The sequence below is a fragment of the Prinia subflava genome, chromosome 3, assembly GCF_021018805.1.
Source record: "Prinia subflava isolate CZ2003 ecotype Zambia chromosome 3, Cam_Psub_1.2, whole genome shotgun sequence".
In the NCBI taxonomy this organism is placed as follows: domain Eukaryota; kingdom Metazoa; phylum Chordata; class Aves; order Passeriformes; family Cisticolidae; genus Prinia; species Prinia subflava.
In genome coordinates this window covers 9,209,545-9,229,296 of record NC_086249.1, presented here as the reverse complement: position 1 = coordinate 9,229,296, position 19,752 = coordinate 9,209,545, and the positions used below count along the sequence as shown (strand labels likewise).

At 39.7% G+C, this 19,752-nt stretch overlaps 1 protein-coding gene across 5 annotated transcripts in view; it reads left to right on the top strand.

The window, feature by feature from the left end:
• Window positions 1–19,752, top strand: part of USP25 (ubiquitin specific peptidase 25) — an 88,996-nt gene that overhangs the window by 32,679 nt on the left and 36,565 nt on the right. For all 5 annotated transcript variants that reach the window (XM_063393890.1, XM_063393888.1, XM_063393889.1 and 2 more), the window contains 2 exons: window positions 4,190–4,352; window positions 17,571–17,657. In XM_063393890.1, coding sequence (XP_063249960.1) covers window positions 4,190–4,352; window positions 17,571–17,657 — 250 coding nt within the window. The remainder of the gene's footprint in view (window positions 1–4,189; window positions 4,353–17,570; window positions 17,658–19,752) is intronic.

Genomic DNA, 19,752 nt, shown 5'->3' with positions numbered 1-19,752 from the left:
CACTGCACCACATTTTCTATGCTTGCTGGAGGGTTCTTTGGACCATTTGTTGCACAAATTCATTTCACAAAGCTATATAAAGTATTTTCTTAAGGATCCATAGTATTTCATGACTCAAGGAAGGGAATGAGACTGCTTATGAATGGAGGCAGAGAAGAAGGAGGATCTTGAGACATTAGATCAGCTCAGTAATGTAGGAAGAAGCACTCTGAGCTGATGCCAAATTATGTGAGCGTTGAACAAATACAGAAAATTCAGAATTCTTGAATTGTTGGTCTGAATTGTTCAATCAGTTCCTTAAGGACAGAACTTCAGACTGGCTTTATTACAAAAAGACCAAAACAAAACAAACACCCCACTTTGTAGTTAACACCCCACAGAAGAATGTTGGCATTCTAATAGAAAATGCAGCATCTGTGGAGAACTTCTCAAAACAAAAAGTAGAACACTGTGGTTGTAAACAAGTCACTTACTTGTGATTTTCTAGATAAAACAAGATGCAGAAGTCAAATAGGAGGTCAATAATAAGCAAATTTAAACTGTGGAAATAGTTCATTTTTAAAAATGTAGGCCATGTGCATATTTAAATAGTTTTTACTGTGGTGGATATTTTTTTCAAAGGTATTCATAGTGGTTTGGAACCTAATTTGCGCAGATTTCGTTAGGGTTTCCAAGGGAGAATTAATGGCATTTCTTGACTTGTGTAATTAATGTTGTAATGCACATAGAATTTGTCTTCCTGAATGTAATTGCTTTAGACTGCCTAATAAGGACAGATCTGATTACTGTGTAGGTGTTGAGAGGAGTGCATCTGAAATGTCCAAGGGTCCGAGCCGAACATCTTGTACATGGCATATTTAAAGTCTTTTTCTGTTTCCTCTTTAAATCTCCTAGAGAAATGTGCACGATCAGTGTATTTGCTGTTGTGAAGAAGTTTCTCCTGTTTATATTACTTTTCCTGGATTGAAGGAGTCTGAAGCTGGCCGAATAGGGCTTCACTAGGGAAGCCAGTGAGATATTACAGGAAGGAGAAATCAGCTGGCCTGTGTTGTGCCTGTATAAAAACGAGTCCATGCTGTCAGTGCATAAAGGATGTGCACAGCCCCCGGGCTTTTTTTAAAATCAGGGTCATTGAAACTGCTGGGGACTCTGCACTGTGGTTAAGCACTGTGTGTGTAGATCCAAGGTGGGCTTGTGGAAAGTTGTAGAGTCAGGGATATGTTCCTGGATGTCCAGCTGTAAGACAGTCATAGTACAAATACATTCCCATGCTCTTTCAGCTGAGTAACCTGACAGAGTGGGCATTTCTGCAGCATGTTGAGTGGGCTCCCTTAGAGTGGTTTGATTGAAACTTTGTGCTGTGGTCTTGGCTTACCCGGGCATTTTTGCTTTGTGTGGTGAGCCCCCTGCAGTTCTGCAAAGCTGCTTGGCTGTGGCCAGCTTGTTAGAGAGAAATAAAGCACTGCTTTGAAGTCTCCTGCCAAGCCTGGCACTAACTAACCCTTGCTCCAGCGTTTCCCTCCAAACAGGATTCCAGCCCTTGGAGGAGGGGGAGCTAGCTGTAGGTCCCCTGAGGCAGGGGGATAGCAAACCCTGCAGGTTTGGAGCTGATGTAGCTGATGGCTCTGTGCTGGAGACTGTGCTTTGTCCCCAGGGGTCACCAAGTGGGACTTGAGCTCTGTCACCAGAATTGCTGAATCCTTGTAATAACTCTCTGGAAGGATGCTTGTTTTGTCAAGCAATGTAAGATTCCTGATTTGGGTGATGTCTCAAATTTGTGACTCCATGAATGTAAAAGACAGTGAGCATTTTATATGAGTTATCCTCACTGTGCTAGTAAATACATTTATTTATGTAGCTTTTGAGCTGATCATTAGGTTCCCATTTACTGCGCTCACTACACTTTATTCCGCTTTTCGTTTTTGATTTAGCTGCATCACAACTATCATTATGGTTGAAAATTAATTCAGCACATAGAATGTGAAGTTATTTCATGTGCTCTCTGAGGACAGATAATGTTATAAGCAGAATTAAGGAAAAAATACCATGATGCCTTCAGAAGCAAGTACTTTATTAACACATTTCAGGAAACACATTTCAGGTCGGGCTAGAGTTGAGTAAATCCCTTACCTGCTAAAGAAACACAAATTCAAATACAAGAAAGAAATTTTAGTGGCTAATTAAGCTGATGAATGGTAATACTCATGGGGTCAGGGAAACATTTCAGTTTGAAAGTATTTATTTTTTGGAACTTGAATCTTAAAATACCTTGAAGTATTCTTGAACTTCTAGGGGGAGCAGAAAAATAGATGTTTGATTGTTTACCTGAAATACAAGTGGTGGAAGTAGGTATTCTAGTCCTCTTAAAACATAATTTAAATTTATTCCTTTCTGTCAATCTTCCTGCCAGTTTTAAAGGTCCCTTCAATTTAGTTTAAACAAGATTTTAAGCAATTCTACCTCCATGAAAAATTATTTGAACTATGTATGACATTTTTTAAAATAAATTTTTAATGTCCCCATTGACCAACTTTTGCTCTCAAAGCAGAGATATACAGGTCATCTAAGACTTTTGAAGGACTTTATTAGTGAATAGGGAAATGAATTTGACTCTTTCTTTATATTTTGGGGTTTTCTTAGTAGAAAAAACTATCAGAGAAGACTCTTAGAATAATCAGGGTCAGGTTCCATCCCTGTGCAGTGTTTGAATAGATGTCAGAACGGAAACTCCTAGTGAATTATATGCCTGTCCTTTCAGTGCTGTTTACAAGGTGATGTAAAAAACTAAATGGAACTTAGGAAATGACCAGATTTAGGTTCTTCCTGAGACAGATACAAAGGTGGTATTTGTATCAAATGGTCTCTCAAATTTAGAATTTCTCTCTTTTACTGTATTTTTTCTGAAATAAATATCAATGACAAATTAGCATGTTCCCCAGAGCAGTTATCTGCAGTAAATTCATATGATGCTTCATAGTTCTTGGTGAGATAGCTTTTCTTTCTTTGACAGGAACATAGCTTGAAATAAAGTTGTAGATAGGAAACTAAGAGATTATGGGGAGGGTGGCTGTCCATTTCTGTTTTTTCTAAGATGTTCAAACTTTATCCTTTAGGAACTCCCTTTACAGACCAGCCTAAACCTGCCTTTCTTTGGTGCTTAGTGAGTCTAGAACTGAGAGGGGGCAACTCTTCATGCTGCTCAGAGTGCTCAGATGCTTGTGATGCAGCCTGTGAAATCCTGTGCTTGGTGTAGGAGAGCAGCTCAGCCTTTTGTGTGGGAGTTGGACTGGAGGGCTGGGGACGGTGACAACTGTGCCAGTAGTGCACACGCCAGACTCTTGGCTTATGAGTTAGACCTCAATGCACCCATCTCCATCTTTCTATTTAGAATACACCTACCACAAACTACCCTTAAGGTGTATTTTGTCACCAGGCTAAGCATGCCTGCTGATACAGAAATAATGTATCGAGTGAAGCTTGAGCTGGAGAGCTTCACACCCATCAGATCTTACTGTCATGTGAAATATGGATATTCAGCATAAATCACGGAGGAATGGTTTCCAGCAAGGAAAGTGGCCATTGAAGCATACAATTAAAGTGTTGGGTGGCATTTGAAAAATTGCAGGGAGACGTCTTTTCACGGCTCATAAAGTAATTACTTGCCAAAGTGATTAACACAGTTGCATAAGTTGCAAAAATGGAAACGAAGAAAACTGCCTTCGTTTTTGAAAGTTGCCTGGCTAGCTTTGGCTCCCTGTCAGTAAACCAAAGATTTGTGCTTCACGTAGCAATAAAAGCATTTGAGGATGAAAGCACTGTACTATTAGCGCTGCCTAAAATTTGTCCATCCTGTTTGAATCTGCTTCTTAAATAATTGATGACTTATAGACATGGCTCTTGTATCTAGAGCTCTCACAGGAGATTCATGCACTCACTGATCCTATCTTCCAAAGGATAATGGAATTGCTGTAGCATAGCTAAAAGTGAAATAGCATTTTGGAAGACATGTTATTGTATAAAATATAAGATATTGCATATATTGCTCAGCAACAATAATTGAATGATGGCATTATGATGTCTGTATTGCTTCCTGAATGTTTTTTACTACTTGGTGGGGGATTTTTTGTTTTGTTTTTTTCTGGGGCTTTTGTTTTTTTCTCACATTTTTCCCTCCCTTCTGTTCCCAAAGAGTTTTAGAAGCCAGTATTGCAGAAAATAAAGCCAGTTTAAAGAGGACGCATCCAGAGGTCTGGAGTGACTCTCCGAACCCTTACGATCGAAAGCGGCAAGACAACTGCCCAGTGGGATTAAAGAATGTTGGCAACACGTGCTGGTTTAGTGCTGTCATTCAGGTAAGCAGCCTTCAGTTAGCTGTGTGTATTGTTCATTGTGTCTGTTGGCAGGGGAGTCAGCTCATTTTAGGTGAATAATTTAAAATAATCTCTTTTCCAGGGAAGTTTAGGCCACTGCATGAGATGTTTTTGCGCATTACTTATTTATTGCATCTCTTAGAGTGTCTATCCATAAATCAGATTGAAGTGTAGAAAGAACTGGTAGCTTATCTAAGTGAAGCTTCAAAATGTTTCTTGTTAAGAAGTATTTGAAGACAAGGAGTTGACTCTCTGGAGATCCTGGGTTTATGCAGCTCATGCTGACAATCAGTGACAATTGTGGATGCCTAGAAACATAGGAAAGCTGGGTTAGAGATGAGGAACTGATTTTTTTACATAAAAGGAGCACATGCAAATCACAAAGGGGGTGGCTGGCAATGGAGGTAGGTGGAGGAAATGAGATCCTCCAGTCATGGAGTGCTTACTCAAATGGCTGCAACTGGGTAGGGTAAAAGGAGGAATGATTGATAAAGAAGGAAACTTCAGAAGAATGAAGGGGAAGGTCTTATACAGGTACAATTACAACTGGTTTTGGTTGTTTTATGTAATACAATCAATGTGTGTGCTTTTTTTTAAAGATAGGGTGAGTGGGGAAATGAGTACAGATACTGCAACTTGCCTAATGAGAGCTAATGTTCTAATATCAATAATTGATGTACATAAACTTTATGAATCCATCTTTTAGGAGATGTATGTTTCTGTAAATAATCTGTAGATCTACTGAAAAGCATTTTAACCTACAGAAAATTGAGGGTGAAACCAGAATACAACGATGGGAAATTTATTTTTAGTCTATTAGAAACAAATATTTTAGTCTACAAGAAATAAATGTACTGTAACTTTTCATAGTCTGAGGTTTTGAGAGAAAGAAAATAAAATATTTAATACCCATTTTTTAACAAATTACTCTCAGACTGAAGCACTTCAGATAAATTAATACTGTTACTTTCCTGCTGGCTGTTGAAAGATGGCTGTTGTACTTCAGGCTGAGTCCATTAGATCAGTGCTCTGCCCAGCAATTTGCACAACAAGATGCTTACAGGGGAATGCAAACAGTATGCATGATACTGCTCTGCTAAAACACTCCTGAGCCTACCACTGCTTTTATCTTGGAAGGGTGTTTTTAATCCTTTGCAGTTTGTGTAGTCCCAGGGGATCTCCCTTGTATGTTACTTGTGTTCCTTGATCCTTGTGAACTTCTTGCACACATAAGGTGCATAAGGGTCCTTTGGGTAGGAGTTCCACAGTTGTGCTTCCTACTGCATAAAGAACTGCCCTGGTTTTATGTGGATTTTTGAACCTGGCTCTCACTGTCTTTGTCCAGTAGCCTTCATGTCTCCTGATGGACCAGACAGGAGCTGATTGCCATACAGTTCTGTGGGCAGCTCTCCTACTCTTTCAACACCTCAGTGGTCTCTTTTTTCCAAGCTGGATGCTCAAGTGCCACCTGTAGAATGTGTTCTAAGCTCTGATCCACTTTCTTGCTGTTCTCCAGATCTATTCTAGCTCTACTAGCACTTGAGTTGGGGAATGAGGAAAGCTCTTAAGACGTGAGTGTGCTGTGAATTTGGAGTGGTATGAGGGAGAGATACAGGTTCCTCAGGAAAGACAAGCAGGGATGACAAGGAGAGGCACTGCCTTTCTCCTAAGGAGTAGCTCAGATGTGTGTGGGACAAGGTGGCAATTTAAGAGTCTGTGGATCAGGATCAGAGGAGGGGCTGGTAGAAGTGCCACCATGATTAGTCTGCTACAGACTACTCTCTTCAGGGTGAGGATGTGTACACAGCCTTTTTGAAAGGCAGGGAAGTCTCTGGATTACAGTCTGTGGTTCCCATGGGAAACTTCAATAAACATCCTGACCCTTGCTGAGTCCAACACAGCAGGACACAAGCAAACCAGATTCCTGGAGGGTATGAGGAACAACTTCTTGGTATGAGCACTGATGGGCCAGCTAAGGGTGATGCTGAATCTGCTGTTCCCCAGAAATGGAAGAACAGAAGGTGGAGTCCTGTGGGTACTCTTAACTGCAGCATCCATGAAATAGTAGAGTTCAAGATGCTGATGGGAGTGAGAAAGGAATAACACAACCCAGGCCCAGCATTCAGGAGAGCAGACTTTGGCTTCCAGAAGTTGGTATCTGGGATTCCATAGGTGGCAGCTGGGAAGGGCAGAGGTGTTTAGGAAGGCTAACAGCCTTCCCTGGTTGCCAGAAGGGTCCATCCTGCTCTCAGGAAACTCATAGGCAAGCTTCAGCACGAGCAGGCAGTGTGCAGGACCTGGAAGCAGAGCTGGACTACCAAGGAGACTGGAAATGTTGTCCAGGCATGAAGGAATGGTATTAGTGAAGTGAAAGCTGACCTGAGTTGGTACCTCAAAGGGTGTCTAGGGTAACAAGAAAAGGTTTTGATGTTTTACTGATTGTAAAGGGCTGAGTGAGGAGAATGTTGCTAGAGCATGTGAGGTACTCAATGCCTTGCTTTGCCTCAGTCTTTACAAGTGAGATCTCCAAGACCATGGTACATAGTTGAGGAAACTCTGAAGAGCAGTTAAGGATTTGAGTGAGAGTTTACTTGGGGAAACTTGACCCATACAAGTCCACAGGATCCACTGAGCTGCATCCAGTGGTGATGAGAGATAGTGGGAAGAAGTCTTAGCAAGGCAGCTCTCCCTCTTTTTTGCCGAGTTGTGGAGAATAAAAGAGGTTTCTGATGTACTTGAGCCTGGCATTTTAGAAGAGTGCATATTGGGTTACTGTGGGAGGATGAGAGGCAATAGGAGTCATTGGGATAAGGAAGAGTAAGCCTGGATATAGAGAAGTATTTTTTCCCATTAAGATAGGCAGGCAGTGGAGGTTGCCCAGAGAGGCTGTGCAGGGTTTGTCGAACCTTAGAAAGTTTTAAGATGCCTGAAAAAAAGCCCTGAGTAGCCTGGTCTGATCTCACAGGTCAATAATGTGAATAATGCTAGTTAGTTTGATGCCCATCATCTTCTGTAAATTCCAGAGTTGCTTTCCTCCATGTACCTCCCTGTACACGTAGCAGTCTTGAATTTAGCTGTCTTCTTACGGAGATACTCAGTCTCATATGATGTTCCTGTCAGTTCATGCTTGCCAACTCTTGTTCCTGCTACACTGCAAATCTATTTACTGAGCAAACATGGTCAAAATTTGCTGTCTTTTTTAGATCACTTCTGAATTTTACTTACCAGTGTGGAGTTGGTGAATTTGCAGTAACCTGCCTTCAGGCTGGAACAGATGGTTGGCTCTTGTTCCTCTCTTAATTTGACTGCCTATTTGTTTGTACCTGGGCCTTCCATCTCACCTCACTGGTGCTTAGTTAAAAGCTTTTGTTGAATGAATTCTTCTGAAATTGCCCAGAAATCCCAGTAGACTGCATAAACTGGATTACTGTTACGCATGTTCTGCTTGACTTGGAGGTTTTTGGTTCAGTTTGAGGTGGGTAATTTTGTTTGTTAGTTGTATTTTGTTTTTTAATGGGAAGGATTTACCAGTTGCATGTAGGTATGCTGTAGGTAATGAAAATGAAAGATGTCTTTAATTGTTCTATGATGCCCCCCTTCCCACTGAAGTTTTTATGTTCTTAGGCCTCTTTTCTTTCATCATTTAGTAATCTAACAGCTATTTGAATCTTCTGTGTTCCTAGAGATCTTTTGATGTTTCCCTTGTTCATCTGTCCTTTCTTTATTCCATCACACGCATCACTCTTTTTGCTACAGCAGAAACGTTGTCTTTGTCCTGACAGAGGCTCACATTTTATTTTCATTAAGTTCTTTATGGAGCTGTGACTTAGTGTTTTACCTTCTCTGTTGTGTAATCAGATTTTACATTCCTAGCAGTCCCGAATCTAAAGGAATGATTTTATGTGATGTGCATTTCTGTTAGACTTCTTAATAGAGGAAACTGAAAAAAAATTAATAAATGTTTTTTATGGAAACTTGAATTTTTAATTGTTAATCACAGACATAAGAAGACATAAGAGCAGAGAGCAGAGAATGTAAAAACCTATGCTAGACTTATGATCTCATGTTATTTATACCAGTGTGCAACTTTATACCTTGAAAACAGATTACAAAGAGGCCTAGCTAGTTTTTATGGTCACCAGCCATACCATGTGAAAGTCTGTGGTGTCTGGAGTTGTTATGGCTTGATCCTAAAAGATAGTGAAACTTCTGGAGTTAGTTCTATGGAATGTAATTAAAGCAAACCATTGAAAGATTTATAACTTCAGTTGGTTGAAAATTTAGGTTATTAATATTATCTGTCAGCCAGAAAGATTTATGTTTCAAGCAACTATGGCAGGAAATTTAATGCATGTTAATTTAGAACATTAGCTAATACCTTTATTTATCCACAGGGCAGATTGACTACTTGGGTTGCATTGACTATGTAGAAGTATTTTCTTGCTTTCTTTGGGAGGCTTTTGTAACCTGACACATCACATAGGTCAACAATATCTAAATGTTAACTACTGTCAGTCACAATGATATATTGTGTAATGTAATCTAAAATTAAATTGCGAAGAAATTCCTCCTATTTAAGGGGTGCTTGTTAAGGAAAGAAAAGATTTTGACATTTTGATGCTTTCCTTTTGCAATATATGTTTTTTATAGGCACCAATGAGCTGACTTAGTGAAATACAGTCATAAATGGTTTGTGTATTTGCATTAAGAGTATGAAATTCCTAAAGAGACTTGCAGTGAGTGACAGCAAACTCTTTAACGAGATTCAAACATTGCTGGAAATGTTGCCTTTACCCTGTATTTATTTGTGCCTTAGAGAAATAGGTACATCTGGAAGTCATGCTCTTCTTCAGGGGAATAATTGAGTCTGTCTTCAGAGGACTCCAAAACAAAATTTTGCTTGCAACAGTTACATTCTGGAGTATTAGAATGAACAGTAGTATTTTTCCCACAGTGTAACCTCTAAAAATCTGCCTTGCTGTTGAGGGCTTCTGACTTGATTCTAACCTGAATTTAAAACCGAGTCTCCAGGAGAGTATGTAAAAAAAACCTGTATTAAATGATATTCATTTCTTCCTTACCTGCTGAGAAGTGAATCAAGTTCCTCAATGTTTTTCTACCTCTTCTTGAACTTGTAATAAACCTACATTTGGGACAGGAGTTCACCCATGCATCATTTTGCTACTGTTTAGTTAGATGAACATTTATAAAAGAACCCATAAATCTAGCGTCTTTAGAATATTTCTATGTTGGTTCTGTGTTGGCTTTTTATTTATTAATTTGTTTAAATTCTCATTATTGTAACTACATATGTCTGCTCTTGAAATAGAACTTAAGACATCAAGTTCTTTAAAGAAACAAACCACAAATATACCACTGTATGTTTTTACTTTTCTGCAGGGGATTTTAGTGGCCCCCTTGTGAAAAGGTAACGTCACAGTTTTTCTTGGCTGTAAGAGTTTACAGCCTGAAAATGGCTTAGAAATAATAAATTTATGGAGCCTGTGGAGTGGTTCCTTCATCCCATGCTGAGCACAAGTTAAGAGTTTTCAGGACATGGGATGTAGAAGGCGAATAACTCACAGGACATAGATTTGTTGTTCGAATTGTGTCTCAGGCTTACTGCCTATGCAAGTTCTCCCCCAGATGTTTTGATTTAAGACATTGCACCAGACTAACTTTATCTTTTGGAGTCCCAAGTGGAGTTCTGGTCATGTGCAAGAACTAATGTCCTTTCAGGACCTGCCTTGTGGAAAAGATGCTGTGGGAGATGCCCGCATCGTTCAGAGTATGTCACTGACTTGGTGTGCCAAGGTAGATTTCTGTGGCAGAAGGAAAGTGTGTGTGGAATCAGTGGAAACTGTACTGTGAATGCTGCTGTTTCCCCTTTCTCCAGTCCCATTCCTCATGATCCGTGTGCTCTCTCTCCCCCAGTCTCATGACGTCCAGAGGGCCGGGTTGTAGCTCCTCCCTTTACCCAACGCAACATCCCAGCAGGACAGCTGGGGCTTGGCATCCCCACACTCTTTTTTCTGTGAGTCTGTCAGAGTCTGAAGAGGGTTTTTTCCCCCTAGAAGTGCATAGCTTGCTGAATGAAGTTAAGAAGCATAAATCTCCAAGGGTGCTCTTTAACTTTTATTTTCAGGGTCCCTAACACCTCTTCTGGCATTTTGCTCTGTTACACTGTGTTTGGGAGCAGCCCTCTCGTTTTCCTGAAGTCAGTGTATTTGGGGTTAGGATCTCCTTAGATCCCAGACTTCTAGCTCTGGGAAGAAGTGAACCAGCTTGATGGGTGAGAATCAGCAAGTATTTTCTTCCCAGCTGGTACCTCAGCTATTTACCAATATTGCTCTTCTTTAAAGCAGCCTATCACAATTATCAAACTTCTGCTTTATTTTGTGTTTCTTATTTGTCGTGACGCACGGAAAGGATTGTGATGTATGACGTGGTAGTGCATTAATACTAAAAAGCCTAGGATTATATTATTAAATGTGCACATTTATACATTATACGAGTCCCTTGCTTCCCTGGGCATGCAGTGCAAGGTTGAAAGCTGAAGAACATTCAGTGCTCAATCCCCATATGAGTTAAAATGGTCATTGATGGAATATTTTCTTTCCATGATTTTCACTGTGGAACAGCCTGAGGCAGGGGTTGGTGGTGGATATATGATACAAACTGCTCTGTAGAGTTTCATGGGCAGAGGAATAATGATGTTGGAAATCTAGTTTCTTGCTTTCCATTCCTCTGTCACTCTCTGTTTCCCTGTAAAATGAACCTGTCCCTTCTGAATTGTCATTCTATGATATTTGCTGACAGGGTATTCCTTTTCCTGCTTTTTGTGCTTCTGTAGTCTCTGGTTCCCTCAGGTTGTCTGTGTGATATTTCAAACTCTTAGCTTACATTTAGTGATTTGTAATACTGCAAAATTTGTTGTGATGGTATGGAAAGCTTTAATGGATCATGGCTTTCACTTTGACTCATAAATAGTTGCTCATTTAATTAAAATAGAGGATGCAGGACACATTGTTTAGGTGTGTTATTTAAATTTACATCACTTAATTTGGGCAAGAAGTTGAAAACTGTAACCATGTAAGGAAATGTTGGCTGTGATTTTTTTGTCCTAACAGTTCAGGTTTTTTTTTTCCTTGCTTTGACCATGTAATGGAGGAGTGGTTGGATGGCATTTCTTAGTATGTGCCAAGATACAAGCATAAAGTGAATTCTTCTGGACACATATCATACTTTGCTGTCCTCTGAATTGCAGTAATGTTCTGAGTTTGTTGCTATAAACAAGTAAATGCTCTCTAAATGCAGGCTGGTAATTCCATGGTGAGCTGTTTGTTTAAAATGTTGACTTAACCCAAGCCTGCTAGAGGGCTTAGTTTTACTTTCTAGCTCAAACAGAATGCAAGCTGCTTTCCATCTTCTTCCATGTTGCACCTCAGCCTTTGGAGATGTAAGACATGATAGCTTAAAACTGCAGTTTATACCTAGGTTTTCAGCAGTTTGGAATGCTAATTGGTTGTTAGTTTATAAATAAAAATGTCCTTTTAGCGGTACTTTCCAAAGCCTTTGAGTCCTGGGATTGAATCTGTGATTCTCAAATTGCTGAATGTTTTCCTCATCACTACCACTGTACATGTGAGGTGGTTGTGCTGAAGTTCACGTATCAGGCAGTGTCATATCTGTCTGTAGAAGATTTTGTTTCAGAGGGGAAGAAAAAAGAAACCTCCTCTTCTTGTACTTTCACAGTGAAGTTTGAACAGGAACCTGCTCAAGTCTCAGCTTTGAAGCTGCTTTGCTCACTTCTCTTCTGTCTTCCTTACGTGTAATTTTCTAAAGAATGCGAGAGAAGCTTTGGACTGTGCCAAATCATCAGTTTATATGAAAAAGCACAAAACTATATTTTGAGTGACTTCCTAGTTTTCTTAATGCCTGTCATTAGCCTCTATTCTGGAAACAGGATTTAACATAAGACACAAACAGGTGGAGTGGGAGACAACCCCAGAGTAAGTTGTAAGGAGGAGCAGGGTAGAAGGGGGCGTTGTGCCCAGCAGAGCAACCGGTGCGGTAGCAACAAGCAGCCACTTGATGGGCTTTGCTGTGAGAAAGGACTTTCAAGAACATGAATCAAAAAGGAAAAAAAATGATAAATAGGAAAAGTCTGGAAAGCCTTAAAGAGGAGAGAGAAATGCTTTTCCCAAATTTCATCTAAAGAATGGCCTGGGTTGGAGGGGATATTAAAAATTATCTGTTTCCAACCCCCTGCCACAGGCAGGGACACCTTCCACTAGACCAGGTAGCTCAGAGCTCCTTCCAACCAGGCCCTGAACGCTACCAGGGATGGGACCTGTGCCAGTGCATTGTAATCTTCATGCTAAAGAATACCTTTGTAAGATTGTGTCTGATCTAAACCTACTCTGTGAGTGTGAATCCATTCCCTCTTGTCCTGTCACTCCAGGATAGTCTCTCTCCATCTTTCCTGTAGGCTCACTTCAGGTATTGGAAGGCCACAGTTAGGTCACCCTCAAGCCTTCTCTTCTTCTGGCTGACCAATCCCAATTCTCTCAAGATGTAGGGATACAGAAACCAAAAGGCTTGCAAGTTGGTGAGAACTGGACTCAGTTGTCAGAGAAGTTGCTCATGTTTTTGCAACATGGAGCTTTGGACACTTAATACTCAATCAGAGGCTTGTAGGAGTATTAAATCACTCATTTGTGCAATGTTTAGGAGTACTTTTACTTTGAACCTTAGCACTTCAAATATTGATAACTAGTAAATTGCAAATTCCTTATTGGAGGAAACATGGCAATGCATATAGGTATGCATTATATAGGTATATATTATATATATTATATATTATGCATTATATAGGTAGGACCATATATTCCATAGCTCTGCGTTTTTCTTCGTGTTATTAACATGAATAAAATGTTAACCCTAATAATACTCAATCTGGTCCACTAAAATTGGCTCTGTGTACCTTAAACAACCAAAATTGTTTATAAAGTGAAGTAAGAACATAAATCTAATTTCTCATGTTAGCAGAGGCAAACTATTCCAGATAATGTGCTTTATGATATAGGGCTCTATTTTTGCTTTTTTAATTTTAGAACAGTAATGATGTATTCACTATTTAGGATTGCTTGTTACATAAAATGAAGGTAGACACGGTCTTGGCTTTGTGGCTTTAAATAAAAAATTAAATAAATAGCAGATTGGAAATCACAAGAGGCCCCAGATGACTAAATGAGGAAAATGAGTGTTGTGATGTGCTACTACATATAAGTTTTCAACTTATACAAGATCATGTTTTAGCTAAATGCCAGTACATAAAGGAATTTGTTTAGGAGCTCTGTACAAATGCATGCTTTTCTTTTTCCTTGCCAGTAGTGCTTCTCAAGCTCTCCCAGTAAGATATATTTAGTTTTTGAGCTTCTTCCTTCTGTCCTGTCTTCCCTCTGTCCTTCCAAGCTTAACCTTTGCAAATTCAGTGGGAAGCTGTCTCTGTTCATGGTATTACAAACTTCAGGTTTTCATGCAAATTTGTATAAAGGTGATACATATTAAAATTGCACAGTGCTTGTGGACTTTTTTTTGGCCTTTTTCTTGTTTTTTGTTCTCAGTGCTGGAAACAAATACAAAATTGGTAGTCGGGGAGAACCAAATGTTTTCATCAAGCTGTCTGTGAAACAGCTGTTTTTAGTGCCTGATGCTTACAAACTTACAAGAATCCACCAGAGAGCCCATCTGAAGCTTTCTGCTGCAGCTTGTTGGGTCATCTTGTATCTAGACTCAGAAGCAGTATTTTCCTACTCTCTAAAGTCAGTAACTTTATTCATTTAGGACTCTGCTGGTGGCTTTTAATGACCTGTGTTGCATGCCAGGCATTTATAGATTTAATATGCTGACTAATTTATATTCTTGCAGTATTAATGCAGCATCATAGTTCTTGAATGTTAGCTAATCCTTTACTCAGTCAGCCTAAATTTTGGCAAGGTCCTTATGTTTGATAATCCTAGACTTTCGATGGGGAAAGGGATAAGCAGAGTGTTTTAGGGGAAACAAGGCAACTTAGATTCAGAAATTGTGTTTGAACTCAATGTGAGTAAACATTACTCATAAAAGTAAATGTTTTAGTGTCTTACAGTATAGAAGCTACAACTCTGCCAGTTCTCTCTGATATGACTGAAAATACATCATAACCACCTATAGCAGGGGAAGGCCACAATGTCTTGTTGCTTTTCAGTATTGTTGCTGTGAATGCCTTAAACTGAGACTGAATTTCTGTTCTCTTTTTTTCTCATTTACTTTTACTGTCTTGTTCACCCCCCTCCAAAACTGACGAAATACAGGGCAGTATTCTGAAAATCTCTTGATGTTTGTGGCAATTTGAGTTGATGTAACTTAGCTTGGCTTGGTCAAATTTCCAGGTGACAGCTTTTAAATGGTTTAAATGCCCTGGGGAAAAAATCCGCAAACACACCTTGTAGAGAGTTTTTCTTTCAAGCATAAGTTTTGCATACTTCACTAAATTGTAAAGGTATTATTTGATCAAGGACAGTAGATGTGAAGTATCCACCTTTTAGATGCAGCCTGTTTCCTTGCACTGGGACTGCTGACACCTTTGTGCAGCTGAAGCCAAGTGGGTGAGAGGTGAGGTGCTGCTCCATGCACTGTGTTTGTTTGGAGCTTTAGGCTAGGGCCAGTGCAGGACACTTGGGCCAGGGACAGTCTCTGCTTTGTCTCTTGGTAGCTGCAGAAGAGCAGCTCCTGCCTCGTGGGCCACTTTCCCTGGGTGCAGGGAGCCTGGACAGAAGTCTGGAAGCCAGAAAAGTCAGCAAACTGGAAGTGCTTTGCCTTGCCCCTTCCTGGACTCTGGGGTGGTTGGGCTGACGAGGTCTCTGCTGAGCTTGGGTGAGCTCATTTTTACCTCCTCACCTCAGGAAGAACTGCAGGTTCCTCACTGAGATACTTCAGGCACAAAAATATAGTTGGTTTCAGGCCCTTGTTTACACCACTTGCACTGGGAAATGATGTATTTCAATGAAGGTAGCAGTTTCCTTCAGTTGATTTAGCTCAGTATAGGAGAGCTACAGCGTGACACTGCCCTGTGTGCATTAGTGGTGTTGGCAGCAGATAAACTGTGAGGGTTCTGCTGCATCTCAAAACAACTGTACACAGTGTAACCTTTTCTGGCAAGGAGTTTAACAACTGAACATCTTGCATAACAAATTTTGAATAGTACAAGGCTGAAGAAGGAAAGAGCAAATCGGACAGTCCTCTTTAATTACTCTCAGCAGATTGCACAGATAGATTTGTTCAGGTCAGTCAGAAATCATGGAATTATGTTCGGTAGAGTTCTGAATTGAAGAAACTGAATTTTTGAGAAAAAAATTGGATGCCAGGCAAAAATGCTAAACTTGAGTACAGTTTGCTGTACATAGTTTGTGTGTTTGTATTATGAAATTGGCCTGCTCAGCTGCTTGGCACTTTGATGGCACTTGGATTAGTTATGGAGAGAATTCAGCCTTTGGACATTATATTTCAGCAGCTGGTTTATTTTGTACATAAAACATTGCTGTGTTTTGCTTGATGAAGAGCCCACCAGTGGAATGCTGTTACATCATGAGACATAACTTCAATTAGTATCAGCTTCTAGACTGACATTTGAATTAAATATTAACATTTTCTGTGCTTTGAGTAAGTAAACAAAGGACTCTGTTTTAATCTCTCTTCTCAACAAGGATGAATAAAAGGGGAACATGTATTTTGAACAGCAAAACTGGAAAAAAAGGTTGACTACTCTTTTGTCTGCCTTGATTCAGCAAGGTCAGACAGGTCTTTCCTGGGCTGATATTTTAGATACTTTTTAAATCTAAAAAGAGGTGTGACAATGGTAGTCTACTTGCTTTATTGGGAACGCTGTATAATTTAGGGTATGGGGAAAGGTTAGACTCTGTACAGACTCTTTCACAAGGAGAATCAGGAACATGGAAATTTTTCACAACCTTTTTTTCCTACCAGTATGTTCTAAATTGCTGGAATAAATGCAGAACCTCTTTGCAATTTGTGTTTCACTTATTTGGCACTGTGGTGTTGAAAACCTATTAAACTGATGTGGTCTGTGACTTAAGTCTTTACTTGGGTAGGACAAGTTCTGGGATCAAAGTCTATTGCTGGAGTAAGCAAACTGTGTCTTTCCAAAAAAAAAATAGCTAAGATATGTGATAGAATGGGAGGAAAGTTAATTGTAGATTATAAACCCAAGAAAGTACAAATAGGAAGGCAGATCTTTCCTGTGCTTCTATGATGAGCATGTTTAAGGTACTTCAGACATTTCTTCCTATCTTCTCTTAATCAAAATGCTCTTCTGTAACTAAGTGATTTTAGTTAAGATGCTTTTTGTCTGTACAGAAAAGCAGGCATGCAGTTCCACAAGTTCTGATGTGTCCAGAACTTTTGGACTTTTATTGTTTGCAACCCAGAGTCATCTTGCTCTTGTACTCTCTTGGCTCCAGGCTCTGTGTTACACTGTGGAGTTCTTTGTGGGTGTGCCTGTGGACACTTTCATGTCCTAGGCAGACAGATACCTGTTAATTCATGTGTCCATAAAATGGGAATGTTATCAGTTCCTTACCTGCAAAGTTAATTTCCAATTAAAAGGTAAAATTTAAAATAAAGTTTTTTACCAATTCCAGGTAAATACCCAATTTCCTTACTTTAATGTGCATCCCTCAGATCATATAGGAATGGGAGGAGTGGACAGAATGCAAAATGTTCAGCTAATGCAGGTGGAATTCACTTTCACATGCAGAGATGTACTCTGTGCACTGAGGAGTAGATGACAGAGGCCTACAAGATAAATTTTAGATGGCTGAACAATGTTTCATGTCAATTTGAAAACTAACAGTTACAGAATTCATAAAATTCTTGTTGTAAAATGTAATTTGCCTATTGTGTAAAATTATTGTTCCTTTTATGTGATTAAGTGCAGAGATATTTTTTATTACACTGTTTTATTGGCAAAAGCAATTGTCTTCTGGTGAAAATATGTTTAACAATACTCCGCCTTCTGAAATAAAACTTAACATTGCAGATGTCTAACACTTCATTTGTTTTGCTAAGGCTTATTTGGAAGAGTTTTGTATTGTTTGTAGAAGTGCTTAAAGGTTTTTTTATTTTTCTTCTTTTCAGTCATTATTTAACCTACTGGAGTTTCGAAGACTAGTTTTGAATTTCAATCCTCCTGCAAATGCTCAAGATTTACCCCGAAACCAAAAGGTAAACCAAGAAGCTGACTTCCTCTCGTGGCTGATGAGGGCGTTTCTGCCTTGTACTTGAATTTTGCACTGTTCTCTAGCTCATCTCAGTGTGGGTTTTAGAGGTGCCAGCTAACAGCTCTCTGAGCTTCCTGTTGTGGATCTTACATAAATGGCATCAGCCTCCCAGCAGAGTATGGGGCAGGGTGCTGAGATAGGCAGAGCATTTTTCATGTGAGTGTAGCTTGCCTTGGCAAATGTATTTTAGTCCAGTTCCCTCCCACTCATGATCTGACACGGAGCTTTCATTTGTCAGCTTGTCTCTTCTGGCTTTTCCAGGAGGTGATTAGAAGTATACATTTTTTCATGTTTATCCTGGTACTCACGTGGGGAGGGGAAGGCCTTGGCTTAGGTTTCTTGTGGCTTCAGACTGGCAAGGGGGAATGGTCATGGAGTGGGGAAAAGAGAGACCAGTTTTCCTTCCTTTGTGGGCATCCTGTGAGGAGAAATACAATGTGGGCCCCTTGGTTTCTATGCTATGAAATAGGAAGGAAGAAATGGAAAAGGAAGTGGCTGTATGAAATGTGAAGACACTTGGTTGCGGGGACTTACAGAGCAATGAATTTTTGCATATCCAGAAATTAGAATCATAGAATGGTTTAGGTTGAAAAGAAGCTTGAAGATGAACCAGTTCCAACCCCTGTGCCATGGACAGGTGCACCTTCCACTCGATCAGGTTGCTCAGAGCCCCATCCAAGCTGACCTTGAACACTCCCAGGGATGGGGCATCCACAGCTTCTCTGGGCAACCTGTGCCAGGGCCTCACCACCCACACAGTAAATGAGACTTGCCTGTTGCCCCTTTCTGTCAGATTAAAGAAGGGAGTGTGTTGTCAGCCTGTTCGGAGTTGTTTGTCCCTTCAGGCTTGTCTGGAATGTTCACTATCATTATTAGAGGAGCAAAAGAAAACAAAGAGAAGACAGTGTCCATTTTCTAAACCTCTGAGTACGTTCCATAAAAGGGAGGTTGAATGTTCAGTCAGGACTGGATAATTTCTCCGCTGCCCTACCCCCTTCTTTCCTCACCACATTCAAAGTGCAAGAAGTCACTTTTCCTGGTTGGAAAGCATGTTTGCATTAGGTCATGAGATGGTGTGGAAATAAAACATGGGTATTGTTCCCAACACAAGGTAGAGATGGAGCAGCCTATTTTAATAAGAAAGACAAGTCATGCTTTACAAAGAGTTATACTATTTTTTTTAAATTTTATTTTTAGATTGACTTTCTGCCCAGTATTTAATTTTTCATTATATAATTTGTTTTAGTAATATCTTTCAATACTCAGAAATTGTGTTCATTTCTCAGCATGTAAAAAGCAATTGGCATCTAAAAAGTGGTATGAAATAGCTGATAATGAGCTGTTGTCTTCATAAACATCTTGCCAAATCATTGATGCTTGCAGCCAAATGCCTTTAGCAATTCAGAAGTGCTTTATTTTAAACATTCTGACCATGACAGACAATAAGTTTGTGTAAAATGGTGTGACACCAGGCAAGTGCGTGGATTTGTGCAGAAACCTTGCTTTCTGCAGGCCTGCTAGAAAGAATCTCTGGCAGTAGTTTGTGTCCTCTCCTTTCTTAATTTACATTCCAGAATGAAGTAGCATTATTACTTGGTGTACTCATCTGTCTTATCTACAGCTGAAAAAGGATTGAGGAGAATTTAGGATAAGAGATGGCTTCACTAGTTGGAATTTATACAGATAGAAGTCATAAGCATGCATGCCCCCAAATATGGTGCCTTTATTTCTTTATAAGTGAAGGCAATTAAAGGCAAATTGATTTAGATTTGTGTTATAAGTTACCAGTTGACAGTAGAAAAAAAGTAAATCTCTGAAATTTACTTCCGACTGTTTACTTATTTTAAAACTATTTTGCCTTAGTTTTTGTTTTGTATTTATTTTTATTCCAATATTAACTACCATATGTGACTGACATTCTCCAGGATCAAATTTCCTTGCTAATAAAGGAAATGTTTTAGCAATCCCAGATTTTGAATACTTGGGTTTACATCCTGTTGTTCTTCCAGTTGGTGGGAATTAGAGTTTAATGCTGGGGT